This window comes from Lathamus discolor, chromosome 2 (genome assembly GCF_037157495.1).
Source record: "Lathamus discolor isolate bLatDis1 chromosome 2, bLatDis1.hap1, whole genome shotgun sequence".
In the NCBI taxonomy this organism is placed as follows: domain Eukaryota; kingdom Metazoa; phylum Chordata; class Aves; order Psittaciformes; family Psittacidae; genus Lathamus; species Lathamus discolor.
In genome coordinates, this window is record NC_088885.1 from 64,289,893 (window position 1) to 64,315,885 (window position 25,993).

General features: G+C 37.5%; 1 protein-coding gene across 6 annotated transcripts in view; it reads right to left on the reverse strand.

Moving 5' to 3' along the window:
• Positions 1 to 266: 266 nt before the first annotated feature.
• Positions 267 to 25,993, reverse strand: part of CDKAL1 (CDK5 regulatory subunit associated protein 1 like 1) — a 394,159-nt gene continuing 368,432 nt past the window's right edge. For all 6 annotated transcript variants that reach the window (XM_065667220.1, XM_065667223.1, XM_065667218.1 and 3 more), the window contains 2 exons: positions 25,601 to 25,765; positions 267 to 955 (listed from right to left, as the gene is read on the reverse strand). In XM_065667220.1, coding sequence (XP_065523292.1) covers positions 749 to 955; positions 25,601 to 25,765 — 372 coding nt within the window. In that variant the 3' untranslated portion in view covers positions 267 to 748. The remainder of the gene's footprint in view (positions 956 to 25,600; positions 25,766 to 25,993) is intronic.

The following is a 25,993-nucleotide window of genomic DNA, read 5'->3' on the forward strand; positions in this document are numbered from 1 at the left end:
CACAGCACAATGCAATGCACAGCCAATACAAGACTCGTGTAGTTCTCTGAGCATTATACTAAATCTGTACAGTATTAAATCCATTTTTTAACAGATCTCTACCACCAGAACTCCATATTCCTATTCAACGATAAAAACCCAATATCTTTAAAACTATTTCTAAGTAAAAAATAATTCTCATTCTATTAACGCAGCCTAATAACTCATTGCGAATTTGAGAGAGGCAAAAGAGCAGGGCAAAAATTCTTTCAGACATGACAGCAAAATAAACAGCAACAAATGACAAACTTTAATGGCCCAGCAGTTTGATTCTAATGTAAAAAGACACATATCAAACCATAACACTGCACTAAGCAAAATCTTTAAGAAAGCTTTAAATGTTCTGCCCACATAAGATCACCAATATCACTCAATAGAAATATTTCTCATAAACTGCATGCAATTTTACCTGCTACAGCAGTTATGAGTAAGCAACGCAAACATTGTGTCATTTTAGAAAAAAAGGAAGAAAGACGCAACAAACTGTTGTGCCAACCAAGGATCTCAAATTTTAGCAAGAGACATCTCCCTAGAGGTTATTAATATTCTCTCCTACAAATGACAGGAAAGGCATAGGGTGAATACAAATTATTGCTCAATTTAAAATATTTTTTTAACAAAAAAAAAAAGAAAGGAATTGTTGGTAAAAATGTTTCCTTTGAAGATTTTAAACAGCAGTTTTATTGTTTTCATAAAAGCTTCATTCAGTTCACAGCTCTGTTTTCATTCCACCATAGTAAAACATAACAAGGGCTGCTAGTAGAGCCAGGCTGACAGACAGGATCTTCAGTCCACCTCCTTCTTGTTGCCATGGGAGCTGCAAAGCCATCCATGAGCCGAGTGGTGTTTTCCTTGGGATCTCAGCAGAAGGGTGATCTTTCCAGTTTGTGCCATTCTGTGGTGCATATCTGAACTCCTGTGAAGAAATTCACATATTAAGATTGCAACTGTGTTAGGTATTTCTGACTGTACAGACCAAATACAAGTAAAATCTCCTCTTTATATCGAGGTTCAAATTAATGTTCCTTTTCAAGATAAGCAACAATTCAACTATCATTGCATCATCAGCAGGTCATCAGCTTTTATAGAGCAATCTTCCCGACACCATCCAAAGTCAGTCTTTCTCATGAAATTAACTGCCAAATCAATGAAGCTGTTAGGAACAGAAACAAATCTCAAGACCTCAGTGTCATCAGAGAGTTGTTTGATGATTAATTTTTTGTTTTGTTTTTGTTTTTTTTTTTTTTTCCCCTGCTATCTCACTGCGCTCCCATTTTTGGCTTCTTCAAAAGAAATGTCTAGCCAGTGATAAAGGGGACCACAACACAACAATCCTTTGCACAGCAGGGCTCTTCTAAAGTCAATCATAGTCTCCTGGTATGCCAGCTCAGTGGTGCTTGAAAATCCTCCCACAGAGCTTTTCCTTTCCTCTGACCCTCAGGAGGCAGCTGTGCTAAACCACTCACCTTCTATTCAGCATATTGAATCCGAGTTCCCTGCTGTGCCTGCCATTACCATTCTCAACCTGACTGCAAGCACAAAGATCCCCCAGAATATGAGGACTTTTAACTGAAGCACAAGTTACAGATGTTGAATCATTATTTCAGCAGAAAATCCAAGTGGAAAGAACAAGGAACTCTTCTCTTCTGCAGCCTTGTTCAGTTCAGCATTGTAGAGATTCAAAGGTAAAAACATCTATTAAAACTGTAATCTGATGACATTTGCAAGAGGTGTTAAGTGTTAAAGATGTAAGTAAACAAAGGTGTAATGATCTTGCATCACAACATTCAATATTTCTGTTCATTATTCTTTTCTCCTCCATTTCAATAATCCCTCAGGAATTCAACTGAGCTCTGATGGATTTTTAATTGGTTTGAAATTTTCCAGTTAAAAAAGGCTTTTGGTTAATTCATTTTCCTCCGCTGCCCCCCTCCCCCTGCCAACCCACTTCACATTTTGTATAAAAACAAGTCAGGGACCCAGAAAGCACCCATCTGAATAATCTTGTATTTCTAAGCAGCTGAAGCAGGGTCCCATGAAAACACAGTCCAGATGCTCAAGTCCTTCTTTCACCAAATGTATTTCTGGGCAAACTCAAAGAAATATCAGAGCTCCAAGGAAGGTGCCTGTCCATGAAAGTATAACAGCACAATTCAAACCGTCTGTAACTACCTCCTGATTTCCATTTCATGAATCAGCTCCATTATAGTAATCGTAGAAGGAAAATAATGATTACTACTGGTTAGGTAAGTAAGCATCAAAGGGACAAATGACAGCCTGGTGTAAGTGCTATTCTAACATCTGAGATATTGTTCATTTAGAGCACAATTAACACAGGCAAAGGGTTACTGAACAAGTGACCTATGAAATAAAGATAACTTCTTATATATACTGCACCTAGAAGACCATCAACCTGGTAAACAGAAGAAAGGAAGCAGGTAAGCAAACTGGAGTGTAGTTCTCCACAGTTAAAGGTACAATAACAACACTACACCATAACTTCAGTCTTGTGCAGAATATGTTAGCTTCATCAAAAGCTACAAACCTGCTTCATATTGTGAAGTTATTAATTACAATCAACTTCTGAGCTATATGAAATTTAAGTAACTGGCTACAGTTATTTTATCCCTCAAAATCAAAGCTGATTAACCTTTGCCTGCAGAATAAACTGGAAAGTGTACAGTATATTAAGGGGGTTTTATATATTAATCAAAACTCATTTGCAATTTATTCGTTTGAGACATTTATAAGGCCTTATTTTCCTTGCAGGTCTCACAATCTCAACCAATCTAAGGCACATAATTTATGGTCACGACCATTTTTATGTGTATCATTGGTACATTAACACTAAGGCTAAGGTGATTTAAAAGAATTGATAAGGCTGTAAAAATATCAATACAACCAACGACTGAGTTCTGATACTTAATTTTCTCAGATTCATACCTAAAATTTGGCTGACTAGAACCAGAAGATTCCCAACTCCTTATTAAATATTTCTAAATAGCTTGATAATCAGTAAAGTCCTGAATATTTAGCTGTACAAGACTAGATGCTGTCCCTTAGAAAACAGATAAGAAGGGCCAGTACCTCACAAACGACTTTGTAACTTTCTCCTCAATGCTCCTTTTAATGCTTAGCCTTGGTTTCTATCTACCTGTCTCTGCTAGACTGGGGACAGCCAGCAAAACACCCCAAACACAAGTCAGATGCTGTAAAAAGTTTTGAGGGACTTCCCCCTCCCAACTTTAGTGTTTCATGCATTCATTCATGTTCTCGTGCAGTAGTTTTCAGTAGTGATTTCACTGGTGCTTCATTTCTGTTTTACAGTTTTTCTGGTTTCATTTTCCAACACAAAATCAAATAGTCTCATTTTGATCATGAACATCCTATACCTTTTTTTTGCTACCATATTGTTTTCTTAAACCTCTATTGCCACATGTGATGCATATGAAGTAGGCAGTAGGGGAATGCCACTGGCCCCACAGCCAGTTGTCCCAGTGGTATTTCATTTGAGTAAGTCAGCCTGTAAAGTTGTGAGGCCCATTTTCTTCCTTACTTTATCTTATTTCCCATAAATTAGGTGATCATACTGTTACACTAAACTAATGTTTAATTTTCTTGCTGTAGGTGATCTTTCATAGTATTTTACTAATATTGAAACTTGACTGGCTTGGAGGCACAATTCTTGCAATTTCTCTACGTTTTTGTTTTGCTTCTAGCTTATATTTTGAACTCGGATGATTTGTTTCTACTGGTAGTCACTTTTTCTAAATTGCTAAAAATTTTTTGATTTTCACAGTATCCCAGATCATATAAAAGACTGTTAATTTAAACCAGAAGTTTTGCTTTCATTAAATACTCTTCCTCTTCCTGCTCATGAAATACTACTCCTATTAACTCGCTAACCTGCATTCTTTACAAATTTTCTTATGGATTAAAGTGTTCTTATATGGACAAAAAGATCGCAATTTGCAAACGAAAACGGCCCTTTTCTTTAAGAGGTACTTCACAGTATTGCTTAAACCACTATTGCATTACTGTTTAATAACATTCGTCTATTCAGATGATCCTGCCAAAGACTTTCTCTCAAGAAAAACAATGAATATGTTTGTCTGATCCATGTTTTCTAAGAACTGTTCTGTCATTTGCCCCCAAATTCTGCCCTGCAACATTGGCACATGGGTAATACCACCGGCTTCCTTGAAAATTTCTGTCATTACTGTCACAGAAGATGTATTTGTAGAAAAGGGTACATCTGGTTCCCTGCAAATGAAAGGCTCCTCTAGAAAATGACAGTCTTTTGTGTCCCCTGCAATTCCTACAACAGCTTTTAAAACCAGCATTATCTCTCAGAGACACCTGCAGGTAGATGCCTCTTCCTAAGTATCTGTCATGCAGCTCTGTAAGACATGCAACAAAACTCAGCAGGAAGAGGAAGAGCCCTGCAAAGCTGACCACGTTCTTGCACTCTCTGAAGCCTGAGCAGAGGGCTGAGTGGCCCTCATTGCAGTCTGGACAACAACGACATGCCTGTCTATAATATAATCAGGTCTTACTAACACAGAAATGTTGTTATTACCAGCTGTGCTAGTGAAAAACACTGTATATACATTTTTTCATTTGGGCAAAAATTCTTGTAGTGTCTGAGGAGCTAGTTTTCAGATAAAGTATATGGTATATATTGTAGTACACATTGTATGCACAGAGGAAGAGGGGAGAGGATGAATTTACCGAAAGTAAAACTAAAATTAAACCTTCTAGGGTAGAAAAATAAAATTACAAGAGCTTCATTGGGCTGTCTTATGAGCTTCAGAATTTGCAATACTGTAGAGCTATATTCCAAGATCCTCCCCTCTATGATTTTTCCCTAAAGCTTTCTACATACTGTGCCTTGGAAGAGCTATTCAAAACACCTGCAGAAAAGATCTTTCATGTTTTGTGGGGAGGGGAGTTCTCCACAGAAAACTAAGCTTATTAGAGCTCTTTTATGAACCTTTGGTGTAAAAAAAATGGGTGAAGGCAAAGATTGCATGTGTTGAACTAGCAGTTACACTGGTCCACTCCCTGTGCTCTCACTTCAGAGAAGTATTAATTCTGAAAGGTCCTGATTTGTATCTCTAGATAAAATATTGGCAGTGCATTCACTTTTCAAGGAAATCTTCAAGGCATTTCTGCAATATTCTGAACTGATACAAATGGTGATATTTACTATACACTGTTACTAGTCAGAGTGCAGCAATTTCTTAAGCTGAGCTCAGAAATTACACTTTTGTAGCTGCAAGACTGAGGAAAATTAGCATAACGATTCAGTTTGGTGGAATTTAGAACTAAATCCAAAGCTTCATTTCCTAATAAATACTTGGAGGAAATCCTAGGGTAAAGAAGTTTCCAGAAATCTGTGTTTATACTAATTTAAGTCTTTATAGATCATAAACTCTTTGGTAGACTTGTTAGTAAGGAGCACTGCTCTAAGAAGGACTGCAACGAAGGAAAGGGTACCATAAGATTTAAAGCTATATACTATTAATCAAAATGAGGGGAGGAAGGGAAATTATCAAACTGAAATGCAAAGACAGACACTTTGAGGTATGCATCTTGTATTTCCATGGAGGCAGCCTTTCATCTTGTTTTGGCAGCCACAAAGTAAACATAAGACTTTGCTAATAAGGTATAATATAAATTATTAAACCAGCCAGTGAATGATCAAATGCATTTCAGATTATTTTTTGAATAATTCTGCCTTGACGACTGCCAGGAGTAATATATTTTGCGCACTCTTGCACAGACCCATTGATTGCTGTCTTTCTGAAGCTCCAGTCCCAGACTTAAACCGCCGTGCATGAAAGAAATATATAATCACATCAAAACCTAAGCTTTGGCATCTGTCGATCACAGCCTAGCTTTTTGTACATCTCACTTCATGTTAGTCAACAAAGACATGAGAGCAACTCTTTAGCTCTGAGCTGAGGTTTTAATAGATTCAAAACATTTCTTACATGCAAATTTCTTTTATGGCTCAGGGGCACTGTTAGAGCTTGAAGTGCTAGCTAACTGCTGTGAAAAACTACTTGACTGAGCATATCTCCAGATAAATTAGACTTCTGAATTTTTTAGCCCAACCAAGTACATGTTACACACTTGTACTACTGGCTTTAAAGATACAGACTTTTATATAATCATGCACAACAAGTCTGTGTGACAAATTAAAAGAAAACATGTTAAAATATGCATTACATATCCTACTGCGCCATTTGAAACTCTGGGCTATTACACTTTGGAGGCATTTTTCAGATTTAAAAAACAAACAGTGACTGAAGGTCACACAGATTACACATCCAAAAAATATGTAAATTAAATTTTATTGAATAGATCCAGAAAATGCATTTAGTTCTGTAGGTATTAAGAGAGCTCATTTGATTTATTACATGTGAAATTCTACCAGCCTTCTGCAAATGTGGAATGCTGATCTTAGAGTAGAAAATAAATGGTGTACAAAATATTTTTTCAAATGGAATTAACACAGTAATTCCCATAAGAAGCATCCCTGCCACCATGTATTCCAGTGAATGCACACTGCTACATTTGTAAGAGAAAATGCTGCTACAAGCATGGTTGTGTCAGATGTTATCAGCTGTACACCATTCCTAGGAATTCACTGATTCCAAATATGCAAGGAGTTTACTTACCCATTTGAAGAAAAAGGAAATATTGGAAAAATAAATAAAGCAGCCAGAAACTTTTGCAAAGGAATTTCATACTCTTTCTTTTTGTTTGCATATATACACGTTTGTGTATGTGTGTGATATATGACTGTATGCTTTAATAAGTGACAAAATTGAACTGAAGGATAAATACAGGTTTCTTACTAATTTCTCAATAAATGTTCTGAGTCTTAGCAGTGATCATTATTCTTACTCTGTTAATCCCAAATCCTTATCACTGGAGTTATACCAAGAAAATAAATTGATGAAAATATCTTGCAAATAGCTGCAATCAGTCACTAAAACTGTCTTACTGTCCATCATAGGATCCTAGGATAATTCAGACTGCATCTGGTCCATCCTCCTGCTCAAAGGGTCAGCTGTGGCCTAGTTTGCTCAGACATTTAATAGGGCTTTGAAAACCTCCAAGGATGGAGACTCCAGTGTCTTTCTGAGCCTTTGTTCCACTGCCCAACTGTCTTTATGGGAAAAATGTTTCTCTTCAAAGCCAGTCTAAACCTCTCTATTCAACTTACGCCCATTGTCTTTTGTCCTCCCACATGCACCACTGTGAAGCATTCGGCTTAGTCTTCTCAATAATATCCTCATAGACAGTGGGGGGCTTCTCTTACAGCCTCCTCTCCAGGCTCGAAGAAGCCTGGTCCCTCCACCTCTTAGGCCAAGTGCTCCAGCCCCTCAACATCTCTGTGACCCTATGATCTTGTTCCAGTTACCAATTCTTAATTTATAGTAAGATCACTACAAATGACCCAGTGAAGTCAGGTCAGCAATGCTCCTAACAGCTGGACCATGGTCAAATACAAACATAAACCCTATTTAATAATGGAAGGACAGAAAGATTGATTGACCTTACGCTCGGTTGCATCAGATCTGGTAAGTTTCTTCCAGGTCTGTCATCACTTATAGAGATCCTACTCCTGACCTACACAGCAAGTCAGCAAAATCTTTTTTCTTTCCTAGTAACACTTGAATAATCTGTCTGATTCCTTTGGGCAGATTAGAAAAAGCATCTTTCCCATTACTCAACTACCTCTCCCCTTGATTACTCCTGTCTGTACTTTTTTCCTCTATACTTCTCACTTGCATCATCTGACCATATGACCCCTCCTAATAAACAGAACCAGAGATGCCAACAGGAACACACTTTGGAATGACATACTGTATCATGACTTTCTGTCCGTGTCACACAGACCCAGCTCTGGAACTTCCCTACCTTAAAATTAAATTCAAACTTTAATATTCCTATGTAAGAGTATAAAAGAAATAAATTCTCTCTCTGCAAGTTACAGTACCGGAACTTTCCACCACTACTGTAAGGCTCCATTGGTATTTTTCTTGGCAGGCATCTCTCTGCTCTTTTCCATGTTCCTACCTATGGGTAGACTTAACTACTTCTTTTCCTCTCCCAAAGAGTCTTTTAGGATTACGCCTCAATGAACCCTCAAAATTCACTAGCAGTTAAAAGGCAAACAGAAGGCTGAGTATCTGGGGCTTATCAAATTACTTCCTTTTTGATGTACACTTTGAGGAGAAGGGAAACAATCAGAGTTCAACTAAGAAAAGAAATAAAAAGAAGAGGAACAACCAATTAAGAAAAAATAAGCCAAAAGTCCTTCAAAAACGTTTAAAACACAGTCTTGTGCCACTTTCAATTATACTCATTTGTTTTAGCCAGTTTCCTTGTATTTACCTATACAAGCTTCCAGGCAGGAGTTGACTCTTTTTAACGTATTTGTATTTTCTGCTGCTATTAACTTAGTAACTCAGTATTCTCCCCCTACAGAAATACTGCATTGTCAAAATAACCTGCCATTTGAGGTCAGAACCAACATTTTGAAAAATAGACGGTGTGATGTCTGGAGTCTGAGCTACCTTTTATTTTCTTTTGTAATGAGGTGCCTGGGGTGTCAATCATTATGCCAGAAACAAGTGACATGCAAGCGGTATTCCACAGGAGAACTGAGAGATCTTCTAAGCGGAAAAAGTGTGATTCAAAAGTTACAGGCTTCCAAGTAATGACTTGAAATGAAGAATGAACCTATGGACAGATTCAGGATGGGGATCTGTCACTATTTGTCTCCTTGTGCGTAGCACAGTTTTATGACAGAGATGGCAGGTACTTGCTCTCAGCTCTTATCTGGTAATTTGTTGGTTAACCTACAAATCTGTTTCCTAGAGATCACCAGCACAGGCTTCATGGTTTTGACAATATATTACAGTGAAATACAGGATGTACCTTTACTTGTAATAACACCAGATACCATCTTTTTCAGTGTGCATACCATGGCCTATCTTATAAGATATCATCCCACAGGATTTCAGCTTGCTCCTTCTTTAAACGATCATTTGGAACCTGAACACTCACAAGTCCATGGGACCTGATGAAGTCTATCCGCAGGTCCTGAAGGAGCTGGCAAATGCAGTTGCTAAGCCACTGGCCATCATATTTGAAAAATCATGGCAGTCAGGTGAAGTTCTCGATGACTGGAAAAAGGGAAATATAACCCCCATTTTCAAGAAGTGGAAAACGGATGAGCCAGGGAATTACAGACCAGTCAGTCTCACCTCTGTGCCTGCGAATATCCTAGAGCACATTCTCCTGGAAGGCATGCTAAGGCACATGAAAACCAACAAGGTGCTTGGTGACAGCCAGCATGGCTTCACTAAGGGGAAATCCTGCCTGACCAATTTGGTGGCCTTCTATGATGGGGCTACGGAACTGATGGACAGGGGTAGAGCAGTTGATGTCATCTACCTGGACTTGTGCAAAGCGTTTGACGCTGTCCCACACAACATCCTTGTCTCTAAATTGGAGAGATATCAATTTGATGGATGGTGGATAAAGAACTGGCTGGATGGCCGCACACAAAGAGTTGCGGTCAATGGCTCAATGTCCGGCTGGAGACCAGTAACGAGTGGTGTCCCTCAGGGATTGGTGTTGGGACCGGTCTTGTTTAACATCTTCGTCGCTGACAAGGACAGTGAGATTGAGTGCGCCCTCAGCAGGTTTGCCGATGACACCAAGCTGTGTGGTTCGGTTGATACACTGCAGGGAAGGGATGCCATCCAGAGGGACCTTGACACGCTTGTGCGGTGGGCTGATGCCAACCTCATGAAATTTAACCATGACAAGTGCAAGGTCCTACACCTGCGTTGGAGCAATCCCAGGCACAGCTACAGGTTGGGCAGAGAAGAGATTCACAGCAGCCCTGTGGAGAAGGACTTGGGGGTGCTGGTCGATGAGAAACTTCACATGAGCCAGCTGCAGTGTGCGCTCGCAGCCCAGAAAGCCAGCCGTATCCTGGGCTGCATCAAAGGAACGTGACCAGCAGGTCGAAGGAGGTGATCCTGCCCCTCTACTCTGCTCTCGTGAGACCTCACCTGGAGTATTGTGTGCAGTTCTGGTGTCCTCAACATAAAAAGGACATGGAACTGTTGGAACAAGTCCAGAGGAGGGCCACGATGATCAGGGGACTGGAGCACCTCCCATATGAAGACAGGCTGAGAAAGTTGGGGCTGTTCAGCCTGGAGAAGAGAAGGCTGCATGGGGACCTCACAGCAGCCTTCCCATATCTGAAGAGGGCTTATAAGGATGCTGGGGAAGGACTCTTCATTAGGGACTGCAGTGGTAGGACAAGGGGTAACGGATTAAAACTTAAACAGGGGAAGTTCAGATTGGATATAAGAAGGAAGTTCTTTCCTGTTAGGGTGGTGAGGCACTGGAATGGGTTGCCCAGGGAAGCTGTGAATGCTCCATCCCTGGCAGTGTCACCCAAGGCCAGGTTGGACAGAGCCTTGGGTGACGTGGTTTAGTGTGAGGTGTCCCTGCCCACGGCAGGGGTGTTGGAACTAGACGATCTTAAGGTCCTTTCCAACCCTAACTATTCTATGATTAAGATTATTTTTATAAGAGTATTTTAAGGTTGTGTTTACAATACAATAACTTTTCCAGATTATTTTGTTGAATGATGAAAGAATGACAAAGTGCCATCAGTATGTGAAGGTTCAAAGACTGTTCTGTGGATGAGATTATTAAATGAAATATGAGATACTTCTTTTATAGCCCAAGCTTTCAGAGACCATCACCTTTTTGCTTCCCTTTTATATCTTGAAATAACAGTGACAATTATATGGAGGTCAACAGTAGCTACAGGCAAAGACAAAAGCTTTCAATGAGAAAGAGTAGCTCAGTAAAATAAATAGCTAGATCTGAAAACATATATTCAAGCCACAGGAACCACCAATATAACTGAATGATATTCTCATACTATCTTTAAGAGGAATTCTATACTCCCAAATGGTAGAAGGCATAAAATACTAAAAGCCTTTCTAACCGTTGTTATTCGCAAAGAACACTGTAATAAATATATCAAGGGACATTCTCTCTCAAAATCAGGAAAAAGCTTTAAAAATTTTTTCATACTAAGCAAAGTAGACGGAATTTATATATGTACATGTTCTTGGCAAAGTCCTTCCTCTATGTCTTAGAATATGTCTTAATCCTGATCTATGGTGTTTTCATTTATTTTTACAGAGACAAGCATTACAAATGGAATGTTCCAGGGGAACTTCAACATCCTATTATACAATAATCACAGAGACAAACAATACAGCAACATCATTACACTCTAGCATCACTGATAATAAACATGGTATAAAATGAGCTTTTTAAATATTTAGGAGTGATACTATGTTCCAGAGTTTCAAATTCTATACCAGTAGGTAGGAATCTATATGCCTCCCTCATTTTACAGGTAAAGAGACATAGAAAAATTGAAGTGTTTCCAGTGCCTTAATTAATGCATGCCAGCAATCGGGTCTCTATAATTCTTGTCTCAGATTCCAGTTCGCATCAGACACCAACATAGCCTCTAAATTTTTTCTTTCTGTTAAGTTTCAAATACATTTTCTTAAAGCTAGGCAATGCCTTAATATGTACATTCCTAATAATGTCATGCATTTTCACAGACTTTTCTACCCAGTATTAAAGAGTTCCCAGCACTGTAGATGTTCACCAGCCACAGCTGGAATCAGACTTTGGCAAAAAGGAGAATTTCATGCAAGCTTGACATTTAACACTTAATAAAATGTGACTGATCTTGACAAACTTTGTGGGTTCAGTGATAATACAAAGGTTTTCTTTTCATATTGTCATAGCCTTTTTCCTTTAAGTATATTTAGTTGTTTCAGGAGGTCTCCCACAGTGCCAGTTAGCATACTTTTGAGCACCTAAGGGAGTGTCTTGAAATCTGAGTCTCCTTTTTAATTTCACACTCAGTCAAGTTCAACTGCAGTTAATGGAGAACTCTCTCATGGAAATATCAAGCAATGGTTACTTTCCGTGATTAGCAAGCCTAACTGCTCTAACAAAATCTCTGTATCCCCAGTCTTTACAAATGACTCGTCAGCCCTCCTCCACAATAAAAATTACATGAGAAAAACGTTTCTTGGCTTGCTATGTATTTTGTGTTAGATAATCACGATAGCACCCTGGCGCTCCAAGACATCAAAGAACAGTAACTATCCAATCTACAGGCTGTAATGAATATCTACCCTCAGGAGTGCACTGGTATTGTTCAGGGGGTGGTCTGACTAGACAACCAACTTCTGTGTCTGTAAAGGATTGAAGTGCATAAACACAAGCCTGCACCCTATCATGCTCAAATACTGGTAATTTGATTCTCAGTTGAGACCTCAGTCTTCTCCCACACAGGTTTTACATAGTGTGCTCTATCTGGTTATGTCTAACAATTCCTAGGGTTAGCTCATGAAAAGAAAATTAGTTCATTTGTAATTAAGCAGGAAGTAATAAGTTCTAATTTCCTTTTTTTAATTTGAGACTTCATACCCTGGACTTAAATTCTCTTATATGCTGAACAGTCACCACTGCAACTTCAACACATGCTACAGAATTTTAATAATGTTAAGTATCTAGTTCCCAGCATTTTAAACTGGCCACTATCAGATTTGTTCACTAGACTAACCTTCTAGCAGATACTTTGAATATGTGTCTTGCCTTCATCTCCAAAATGGGAAAACAAAAGCTGCATTTCAGGAGGATAATGTAAACATAAACTTACTACTATTTCTGAAGCACTCAGAAAATTAGTCATGGGGTTCATAGGAAAGGCTAGAAAGAAATTAGTACTTCCCTTGAGAGTGAAGTTTAAACAGCATGTGGCAAGTAACAGTGCTATTGCACAACAAACAATGAACAGGAAAAATATCTAAAAGCAGCTTATTAAATTGGATGTTAGGAAATATTTCTTCACCAAACAGGTTTTCAAGCATTGGAACAGACTGCCCAGGGAAGTGGTTGAGTCACCATCCCTGGAAGCATTTAAAAGATGTGCTGACATATCACTTGGGGACATGGCTTAGTGGTGGACTTGGCAGTGCTAGGTTAACAGTTTGACTTAATGATCTTAAAGGTCTTTTCCAACCTAAATGATTCCATTAATTGATTGTAAAAGAATAGTCTCACCTCTGTGCACAGAAGGAAACAAATCTGCATGTGTATGTGTGTGAAAATAGTGCATAAGCATGTAGTTAAAGGCTGAAACATAATACAGTTGGCATTTGCATAGCGAAGAGGAACTGAAATTCTAGATTTGTTTTTAGTTCAGAGTAGTTCACTTTACATTCCAAATAATCTGTGCACATATGTATGTGAGAAATATCATTTTTAGTTTCTTCTTATCGCATACTATAGGCCTTCAGTGCCATTCCAGTGTTACACTTTATTTAGAAAAGGATACTTGTCTGTAGAACACAACCCGTAATATTTTAATATTGCTTTCTTTGGTGTTTTGTTGTTGTTGTTTCGGGGGCTTTTATTATTTTTTTCTCTAGGTGAACACAGCAGTTGTAGGCCCTGTCCTAAGCGAAGGAAAGGGTTACGGTTTTATGACAGATTCACAATCTTTGAAAAGAATTTCAATCACCTTTACCTCTCTGAAATTTGTAAAATCTTTCCTAAAAATAGGTAATACTAAAATACACTGCTTTCCTGAAAAGAATTTAAGAAAATCTGAGATAACCACAAATAAAACAGATGTCCTGAAAATGGCAAACATATAAAAGGTGTCTATAGGGGTGAGAAACGCAAACCCACAGGATAACAACTGTGGGGCTTAATCTAGTTTTTAACAAATTGATCAGTCTGGATTTTAAAATGCTTCATGTCTCCACATTAAAGCTTAACAGAATTTTTTTATCACACAAGATACTCTCCCAAGTGTAACTCTAATTCATTCATTTCCAGCTATCAAGAGCTCCACATCTGGCTTTCCCCTGTGGTTCTGTGACAAAATCTGATTATGCTACAGAATCTTAAGCACTCCTCACTGAAAAAATAATGAACTAATGCTTCTTTGGACAGAGATACATGTTGAATAGCTGAAAGAGGAAAAGAATTCCTGTCATTCTAAGCACTAGTTCCATTATTTTATCAAATTAAAGTTCTTGTATTTAGAAAAAACTATCTGTGTTAGAAATGGATATTCACAGCCATCCTTTTTGTATTATAATTGTTATCTGCACTTCTCAGAGATTTTGTATGCGAGAATTGCAAAATAGTTTCCATACGGATAAGATAAAGCACAGACAGTCTGACTGAAATGACTTAAAATCACATTTGAAATCATGTCAAAACAAGGACGAGATTTAATAAAAACTCATCTAGTCCTGATAAGAAGATGCTTTCTTGAGGACCAGAAATCCATCTGGTCAATATTATGCATAGGTAGTTTTTTGTAGCTATGTGATGTTTTGGCAAAAAGAGCTTAAATGTACTGACTACACATCTCTGTTCCATCAAAAGTTTTTTCACAAAAATTTCCAAGCCACCCCAATCCAAAATAGAGCATTTGTTCAAGTTCTACCACAGTATATGTGTGTATATGTATATATACACATACACATATATATACCTATGAAGAAGAACCCATCAATTTGAAAGCTACCATTTACTGAATGATTTTGTCATATAATAGTGTTTCAAGGACCCCATGGTTATACTAAGACTAAAGAAAAGGAGTATTAATTTCCATGGGGCTTTTGCTTTTTATTTTGCATCTGACATCTGGTCTCCAGCCAGTAAGGTTTCATTCCTTTCACTATTTGTCAATCACACATCCATCTTCTGTTGTAGTACATAGGTGGTCAATCCTTTTTGAGAGGCCACATGAGTCTACTATGAGCCTTACACTACCGTGTCTTGCCAGTCACAGAAACAGACATAAATTCAACTTGTGATTAATAGCTATTAGCTCTCCTTCTCCACACATAACGCATGTTCCAACGTGTATGGCGTTGACCTGGCAGCCACTGGAAAAGAGGGTATTGGATAGTACCTAGTGAGGCAAGTGAACTCTTCTGGCAGTTGCAGGCTGTCCCACACCAGAGGGACTAGCATAAAGACAACATGCTCATGCATCTGTGAAGAGGGCTTCTCTTCAAGCCAAGTCCCACAGAAGAGCGTTTCTATCAGTAAGGCCAGGTAAAAAGGCAAAATGAAAAGTGTCAGAGAGAAGACATCGATAGCACAGCAACACCAACTTTCATTACAGCATTTGTTGACTTACATTGGGCCAGAAGCCAGAAAATAACTGTTTTCTGATGGAATAATGAGCTACGTAGGTCAAAATGGCTTGCCTTAAGGCCCTTTATTATTCTACGTGGTTGTCATCACCTAGAACAACTATAAATGCATATTTCTTTTAAGAAATGTTTATCAGAGAAAATTTTTTAAATTTACATTTTTATTTTACAAATTATTTGTCAGCCCTTCTCTGCAATAAAGTGAGAAAAATCCACATTGTTTCTTGCATTTCTTGATGGCTTTGATAGCCATGTATCTCATCTTTGATTTTGACTTTACACCAGTGTATCCTAATTAAAAATGGCTTCATGATAGCGCTTGTGACCTCAACAATTAAAAGGTGAAGCACCACTGAAGTACACATCTTTCTCACCGTAATTCCAAAATCTCAGGTTTTTATAGCATCTAGGACGGAAGAAATTTGACCTAGTTTTCCCACGATCATAATTTCATTATTACACCAAATATTAACCACTGGGTTGTGGTCCAGACTCCAGTAAAAGAAATGAAATATTCTGAAATTTTAACATCCTGTGGGCTTGAGTTTCAGACACAGGTAAACTGTGCTTGAAGCCCTCTGACTCTTTTGGAACCTCAAAATACGAACTGCTTTTGATGCACACCCGTGAATCTGCTTAGAGCAAACCTCCAGTGAAAACGAAGAACAAGTTTTGGAATCTGTTCTGAGTAAAAAAAAGGTGTAATACCTAACGGACTATGCAAACAGATGTAGAGCTAATTTTACTTTATTGGGAATGTATATGGGATTTGGGCTATCTACACTAATCATATCACATCACCACAACCTCTCATGCTATACTAACCAGATCTTTCAGTGCAATATTCCTCCTTCCCAATGCTGGATTGGACAATTACATCAAATCCAGTTGTATTTTCTAGATTTTAGGTAGTATAAGCCACTTAGCCTTGCACTGGAATAAGTCAGCAGAAACTTTTTCTGCAACTTTAGGAAAGGGTCTAATATCTGATATAATAAATCAGAGGTCGGGGAATCCTTCAAGTAATTTAAATACAAACAGAGAAGTAGTCAGAGGAAGGTTATCAAGATCAGTGTACTGTACAATAACCACAGTTAAGCTGTCTTTGAACAGCTTTAATGAAGTGCTTAAATAATTAGTTACTTTTCTAAATGTTTCTTTTATTTAATGATCTTTGATAAAGCCCATAGGAACAGCTTGCTTTGGAACTTGTTATAAATCAGAACTGAACCTAAAGTCATATAAATTTAACAGTCAGGTCTCATGAAAACCTTCATATGCCAAGTTTCTTAGAGGTAGAACATAAACTTTTAAAGCAATTATTCCTTTTGTAGTTTGAGAGGATTCCCTTAAAAAACCCAAACAACAACTTAGATTGGAGAGAGATTGTAGTAGGAGGGCAAGGGTTTATTTCTGTTGTTTGGTCCAACAAATCTGCAACAACATGCTTTAATGGCTACTGGCATGATCAAGACTTTGATCTGATTACATGACAAAGGATCTAGAGAGAATGTTAAACTTGATATGGAATACATCCTGTCTGAAGTTACTGTATAACGCCTTTGAAGAAGCATGCGTTTATTAAGCTTGCTTAGATACTACAACTTTCTGTGGGCTGTCTTTAAGGATACTGTGATTTTAGTATATTCAACAGGGGCACAGTAAGTTCTTTGGATAATCTAGTCTAGTTAGGAGTATGTCCTTGGTAAACTTAAGGCTCTGAATTTCACACCCACTTCACTGAAGTATGGCATTTGGATATGTCTTCTCCAGTGAAGCCACCAAATACAACTTCATTCTTATTACTCAACTGTAATTTAATTTCAATTAAAGATATAGCCACTTTAAATTTGGCTTTGAATTTTTATTATGTGGACATCTTCATACACAAAATATAACTGAATACTGATAAAGCTTAAAAATAGTTTCTTTCTTATACTGAAAAGCCTTTTCCTCTTTTTATTACATTCGACACCACATAAAAATCTTTAACCTAATGTTAGTGACAAGTATATTAAAACCAAATGTAAATCACTATGTCCAAATATCAAAATCTGAGTAGGAAAGTATGATTCTGAATGGATCTTGATATTCTACAACGGCTTGTGAACAATCCTAATATTGCTGGTTCAATTCAACACTGTTTTAATAGATTTTTCAGAATTAAAAAAAAAAATTGCTAAATTTATATATAGCTTAGTAAATTCTCATTATCATAAGGAGAATCAACAAGAACAGAAGGGCTGATATTTAGTCTATTACAAAACCGTTAATTTTCTGAGAATCTAAAAAAATTTTAGAACAAGCAATAATATTAAAGGATACAGAACACCCTAATTTGCCTTTTACATGGTTTGTTATTTTTTTTGAAATGAGATACACTTTTTAAACATTTTAAAGTTAGAAAGTAGCTTAATCTTATGTCTGTAGTTTTTATTTGCCTTCAAAACATCTCAAAGCTAATGAACCTTCTTACTTCTATGGTTTTGGCAAGAAATATGTTTCTAAGAGGTAGAAGTTCAACATTCCAATACCTTGTATGAATAAAATCAAATCTCCTACTGACCTTTCATTTGGAGACAGGGAAAGCTATGCACCCTTCTAAACCTCTGTTTCCCCTCATGAGCTTCACATGCCTTTTTCATGCTGTCCTGTTCAAGTATTCATGTAGAAAGACTACTACAATTACAGCTTCGATAGATGAGGAAAGGTAGAAAAACCATTCATTCAAAAATATCTTATGACTCTATGTGTTTGCTTGCAGTGAAAGCAGGAGAGGAAAGAAATGCAGAGAGCAATACTGCCTACATGAGCTTTTTAGTTATCTGAAGAGTAGTAATAAAAAGGGATTACTAAATACTACAAGGAAAGCTACAATGTATACATGGGCTGAATATCCTTCGCCTACCTTTGCATTACACTCTGCTGGAGAGGTATAAAAGTCAAACCTATAATGACTTTGGCTGGCACAGTAACTTGGAAATTGAAAACATCCAAAACTACAGAAAAAAATAAGAAAAGTTGTTAGCTGTTGCATTTTTTTTCCCCTGAAAGCCAATTAAAACTTAGTGAATTTATAACATGATACATTAAATAATAAAGCCTTACTAAAACCAAATGCCTTTTGATTCTTTCCAAAGAGTCCGTTTGTTAAAGTTTTGATCGAAAAGAAAAAAATACTTTAAAAGGAATTCCTGAATATGACAGGGAGTGTCAAGTAGTTAATATTACCATGGCTACACATTTCCAATTTATCCCTATGCCAAGGGAGAGCAGAATCCACCCACTCATCCCACAGTGCAGTATCAGCAGGTCAAGTACTAGGAATAATACACAAAAATGGCAGAACTATTTAAGCACTTGGAGTTTTACCTCTGGAGGCAGGAGGGGTAGAACATTTCTGTTTAACTGTCTTTTATTCTCCACAAAATGACTTACAGTTGAATCATCCCAGTCATTTCTATTTCCATTTGCTGCATGCACTGCACAGGATTAAGATAATTATGTAATTTAAAGTGATCAGACAGTGACATTCAGCCAAATAACACTGTCTGCTGAGGAAATTAAAAAGTAAATAAACTAAAGTTCAGATCTTTTCACTTGAAATGGACTTAAGAGAACATTTGTTTAAAAGGTGCTATGTAATATGTGTTGTTTCAGCTGAGCTTTGATCTCTGGAGTTGAAATTCAGCCCTGCCAGAGGGATGGGCAGAAAGACAACATGCCCATTAAATTAAAACCCTCAGGATAAAACTATCTGGTGAAGGTCTTATGCTGGCTCTTCAGTTTGCTGCTTTAAATCATCTCTATGTATTTTAACATCTCTATGTAGTGTAGATAAATGTTTTGGATCAATTAACTACCTTTATTCCAGGTTGCTAGTCATCAAATGATTGTTGGCTAAATTAAAATGTTCATATAATTACAGAAGATAAGGCTGGAAACAAGCTTAAGAGGTCACCTGGCCCATACCACGACCCATGATGGATGGTGGATGACCCACATCTCAAGCATTTCTCACAGGTATTTCCTAAGCATGTTCCTAAAGACCAGCATTGATCAAAATTCCCCAACCACTACATGTGACCCAATCCAGTGAAGAATCTATTCTGCCCATAAGAAAGAATTCACCCTGAATTTCAGATTCTAAGCTGAGAAATGCTGGGCTTTCAAGCAGAAAAAAAATTCAAATCAATTAATCCCCAGACAGACAAAGCCAACATGGTGTGCAGATTATGTGTAGATCATGAAAATCAGCATACAAGGAACAGCACATTACAAATTTTTGTCATTTTTTTTTCAGGGAAAAATGAGACTTTTGAAGGTCCTTTTAAAAAAACATCAATGGCTGGCACTGAGCTCCACTCTTAGAAAGGATATTTTGCTTTTCTTATGCTAAATTTACAATGACCTTAGTGAAATAACTGAAGAAAACATAAGAAAAAAATATTAATTAAGAAAGATTTAACACCATCTTTTATGACCTCTATTTACAACCAGCAGGGAACAGGAGTAATACATTAAATAAAACAGATTAATAAATGCAAAAGCACTAAGTACTTGCATGCCTCACACAACTATCAGTTGTTGCAGAAAAAAAGGGAGAGAGAGCTGTTGAGCCAACAAGAGGTATGTTCCTAAGCATTCAAGAGCACAGAATGCACTAAATAGTGCACCATATTTTCAAGATATATTACATGAAAGCTATTTTACATGGAAAATGTTCCTTTTTTTCTTGGCAGGATGTTTATCTTAAATAGAAACTTCCCACATATTTCTCAAATTGCCCCTTGTTGGGCATCATAATACAAAGATCCCTTTGCAAAGTACCTTTGCAAGAGAGGTAAAAGGTGTGGTTTATTTTACTTTATCTTTCTTCTTTGGAAATGCCAGCCTTTCATTCGCATATCTCAAACTTTCTATAGTTTCTGTAGTTTTATGAAAGATTCCTCTCCTCGCACCTCTATGCCATTTTTGATCCAAAATTTGCTTCCTCATTCTCTGTTTTCCCCTTCTCTGATCTGTAGTTCCTGTTCAGGAACCAACTTTTCTACCACTTTGAAACTCCAGCATATGTAAAAACTGTGTTTAATAATCACTTCAGTTTTATGCACATCTTCCACATTTCCTTCCAAGTTCTTGAAGGAAGTTTCCAACACACAGATCTCAATTCTGCTATCATTTCTTTCATTTCTGTTCCAGCAGAATATACTTTCTTCCCCCTTCTCCATTTTATTTTGCCTGCAAGTGAAGCACCCTTTCTACCTGAGATCAGAGAGTTTCCCTCAAGCTATGCTTTGTTGATTGTTTTTTCTGGCAGGCTATAAAGACATGTTTGATATATGCATCTTTCCTGTTTCCTAACTTCAGAAAAAAGGCTGGGCAATGTTTAGAGGTCATCTTTTACTAATGTAACTAGAAAATACTTGTTGCTAACTGGGAGACCAGGAACATAAGGGAGCTGGGTCTCTTTAGCTTGGAGAAGAGGAGACTGAGGGGTGACCTCATCAATGTTTACAAATATGTGAAGGGTAGGTGTCAGGATGATGGAGCTAGGCTTTTTTCAGTGATATCCAGTGATAGGACAAGGGGCAATGGGTGTAAACTGGAGCATAGGAAGTTCCACGTTAACATCAGGAGGAACTTCTTTACTGTAAGAGTGACAGAGCACTGGAACAGGTTGCCCAGGGGGGTTGTGGAGTCTCCTACACTGGAGATATTCAAGGCCCGCCTGGACAAGTTCCTGTGTGATGTACTGTAGGTTACCCTGCTCTTGCAGGGGGGTTGGACTAGATGATCTTTTGAGGTCCCTTCCAACCCTTGGGATTCTGTGATTCTGTGATTCTCTGTAGTATCCTGAATTACAATGCCAAAATGACCTACTGCAAAAAAAAAAAAAAAAAAAAAAAAACAAAAAAAAAAACAAAAAACCACCAAAAAAAACAAATATGAAGGCAGGATGAAGATTAAAAAGGGCACAAGCAGACTGACCAAGCAATTGCTTGCTAACTCAAAATCAGTGGCTCACTCCTCATTTCCTCAGAAGGTCCTAATGACTTGAACAGCTATTAGCTGAACAGGCCAACTGTGGATATTACCATGGCTTGGGAGCCATAGAGATGTGCACCAAGATCCCAGACTCACAGAAGAGATACTGCAAATGGGGAACGTCAGCAGGAGTTATTTGCAGGGGAAGCATTAGACATGAAGAATGCTATCACCTAAACCAACAGAAAACAGATAACAAAGACGTGCCTATATTTATTTAAAAAGAAAGTCAGTCATAGATGCATTACAGAAACAGGAATTATGAAAAAAAATGACTATATAAATAGCCTGTTAATTTTTTTTCTTGCCTTAATTTTCTATCTGATTAAAATTTCCCACCAAAGGCCCTCAGACTTACAGGGCTTTGATTCTGGCAATGCATTACAATTCTGGCAGGCAGCCAGCCTTTTATTTTTATTGCCTAGTCCTTTGGTCTCTTCTTCATGTATTTCTCATCTTGCAATATTTTTTTTCCCTAGTCACAGAGCATATGTAAACAGCAGGAATTATTTTTGGATTACAGAACCTACTCTATTTCCGTTTCTAACAAGAGATCATATTCTTGCAGATTCTTTCTTTTTTCAGGTTTTTTTTTAGGTTTGGGCAAATCTTTTTCTGTAAACAGGATATATTTATTAGGTATTATACTTTATGCTGCTGGGAAACTGTCAAGATCCCTAAACATAGCTAAAATGAATAAAAATTAAAATATTAAAATATTAAATTACATTCAGACCATTAACATGCACTGCTGACTTTTCAAAAATGTTTATGATCCAGTGACAATGTACTCAGTAATACACGTGTTGCAAACTCGCTTCCAGAATCTCAAAGACTAGTTTAACAGAGTGCTTAAGAACATGGCAGACATATTAAATTGCTTTACTGAATTTCAAAATGCTGAAGTGACAAGAGCATGATAAAAAAAGATATGCTAGAAATATCCTGAATTAATTCTATCAATATTTGTCTCATCCTTATTTGGCACAGATATACAAATGTGTGAATATTTTATGGAGTATGTAGATTGTCCTTTGTGTGATATTTTGCATTCCCTCCTTCCCAGCCCGATCTGCTGATTCCAGTTGGTGACCTGCTTCTTGTATTTCTTAGGATGAATTTGTTGCCTCAATCATGCCATCAAAAGGGTTAAAAAAAGAAAAAAAAATTAAAGCCTACAACTGCTCCTTCAGGCACGCCATGTTGTTTTTGATGGCCCCTCTGAACTTGTCAGAAAAAATTACTGAGGGGCATGTAGTAGCTGAGAAAGAGCTCTGGTCCTTTTGAGGTATTCCTCATCACACCATCTACAGAAGTTTCTTCTTGCTTAGGATAGGTTTGTGGCTTGTTTTGACATCCTCACATTGTGGTGCTCTCAATTTTTTATTTTTATTTTTAAAGTCATATGAATAGTTTCCTCAAAAATTGTACGGTTTTTGAAAGCTTTCACTCTTTCTCTGATCATTCCTCATTACAGAGAAGTACAGCTGTGATGCTTTTTGAAACATCTTTCATTGTGTCCTATGCAAGCTAATGAAAACACTGTTAATGATAGCAAGTGATGCCCAGGATAAACTACAAAAATAGCATCTTCTTAACTGCTACAGACTGTCTACAACCACATTACAGCTCTAACTCAGCAATCTATTCCTCTTCTTCATAGTACTTGTGCAACATGCTGGACTGTAATGTGTGCACTGCAGCCCCTGTAATATACATGGTCATTAGAAAAGAACCAAATGATTGGTTGAATGGGAATGGACTGAAGCAGTACAGCCCATTATCCCATTCCTTTGATCAAGATTACATCTATCTACATTTAAATTCATGTATTTCTCTGAACTAGCCCTCATCATGGACCAGCAAATATAAACAAGTTAAGAGGAAGTCGTGTTACTGACCATGTGAGACCAGAGGTCCATGAGAAACTTCATGGGCACTTCAGACAGCTTGCTACATAAAGGATGCTGGTTGCTGCACTAAAAGAGCTTCTCCCCAAGGGACATCCAACAGAAACATACCTGCTCTTAAAAGAACCAGCTGGCTACCCATCCCTTCAAGCCTGGGAATGTAAAGCAGACCCTAATTCTTGCTTATTTGTGAGCACGGTGGGAAGCAGAAAATGAAAGGGCCTCATGTGTTTCAATTTTTTGCTTTCATAGCCTATGTTAGGTAACATTATACAGTTTGTTAGCCAAGGTTTCAGTTTTGCATGCTGCCTCTCTGAAAACCTGGTGGAGACACTTGGAAACTTGTTGAAGATTCAAGATCTTTCGCTACTTTTAAGGGAGTATTTGAATACATATGTTCTGAGTTGCCTCCTCCTTCTTTCCCCAACCCGCCATCTGCACACATAATAAGCTATATAAAGGGTCATATGACATATGTCACCCTTCTATCTTGCTCATAAGCATCTTAGGTTATAATTACAAGTCTAGAGCACACCTACAAGGAAATGCTTCCCAGCGGTCCAATCATACGGAACTACTTAAAGAGCATCTTTCAGCCAGCCAAAAACCTACAGTGACTTAAGAAAGTTCCTGACTCGCCACGTATGATTTGTCAGGATGAACTTCCCACTAACAATTTCAGCTCATGTTCTACAGATTATGCATTTGCTAAGCATGAGTAAAAGCTTTCAGCTGTAGTTTCCACATACAAAAGACGTCCCATTTACTGAAGTATTGAGATTTTTTTTTTTTTTCCAGAAAGTAAAAGTTTGTAACACGTCCAGTACCGAACACAAATAAGATACCCCCTTGAGGGAGCACTGGAAGCCACAAAAGTCATGAAAAGCTATTTGCTTTATTATTCACTTTCTGTAGCCATTTACTTGAGCATTCCAGGTACTTGTTCTTACCTACATTCAAAGGGCAGAAGCAGGTCTATACATCTCAGTAAGTTCTTATGGCAGTTACCAGTATCTTCAATTTTAATAATTTCATCTCTCATTTTTAACATACAAAATTTCAGTCAACCGTCTGCTTGCTTGCTCCCATGCTACAAGCTTCTGGCAGCACATACTCAGTTTAATGACAGGCTTGGGTCTGTTCCAGCAGATTATTAAAAAAAAAACCCCACATTCTGATGAAAAAATCATCTGTGTTTAAATAGCTACATAGTCAAACCAGGCAATTTGAGGGTTTTGGCTGGTTTTTCCCCTCTTATGGACCCTTATCAGGCCATTATACACAGGCACACAGACAGTATTCAAACGAGAGTTTAGCAATGTGTTTGTGCTTAAGTTTCATGACCTGCCAAACACATTACAGTAGGTGCATTATTGTTGCTCTGTGTTTCCATAGCCAGGCTTATTCAAGAAACCAAGTAGCTTAGCTTAACACTATTCACATAAGGTACGCCTTGACTGTTTCTTTTAAATATGACTACTTTGAACTTTAACAAGGATGCATATATACTTTAATACTTGTCAACAATTTACTGTAATAGCAGCAAGGTGGCTGATAAACTGTCAATTATCCTTCTTCCATGTGCTAAATTATTGCTACATATTTTTGGAGATCCTAACAACAGTGCAGGAGAAAGGACATCAAATGATGCTTAGAAATGTGATACACATTTTCATTTCACACTCCATCAGTTTTTACAACTAGAGCTCCATGAAATGCATGAGAATACTTGGCTAACAGCCATATCTACTGAGGTGTAAAATAAGGATCAGATCTCTTTTTAAGGGAGTTTCATTTTCTTTAAATCAGATGTTGACATTTTTCCAAAATATATTGTAAATATCCCTTACCTCCACTCATCAGTTAATTTTGAATCTCTGAATCCAATTCTGATCTGTTCTAACAGCATGTAGCCAATGCACATTTTTCAGAAACAGCTTTGTAAAGCAAAATAAACCAATTCATCCTTCCACTAAACTAGAACTAAAATACATTGAATTATATAATCACTGCTGTTAAATCTTTTCAGTTCTACTAAGCTATTGCACCCTGGAACAAGAAACAAGTGTATTATTGCCTTTAGAGTCAGCAAAGTAAAGCTAGGAGCATCAGCAAAAACATCTTTTAAATTCAGATTTCAATCTGTCAGTAAAGATTAAAGCTTCATGCATATATAAGAGGGGAACTATAAAATGATAACAGATACATAGCATGGAATCATTATGCTTGAACAGCTGCTGTTTTACTAGTGTATTAAAGCAGAAAATGTCTTTTACTCACCCCTGTTAAACCAGAAACTTCTCCTTTTGCTAACGGTCTAGTGATGGATGCAGTGTAAACTCTGGCATCTGACACTGGTTGCCCCTTCATGAAATGTTTCCCAGCTTCATAAATATTCACTTCTACCATTTTACCCATTAACAAAGGATCCTTTGGTACAAGAACCTTTCAAATAAAGATAAAGACATAGTTACTAAACGCCACAAAGAACATCAGTGTCTCCAGCTTCCACTCAGAAAACAGGTATTTTATAAACATCAGAGCAAATCCTAGAACTTTAAAAATTTAGTCACCGGCATAGACGATAGCCCCTGACCACACGCTTGACCAGTAAGATCTCCAGCTTGCATTCTTCAAGATCTGTGCAGTGTTAGGTCAGTTTTTTTTTTTTTT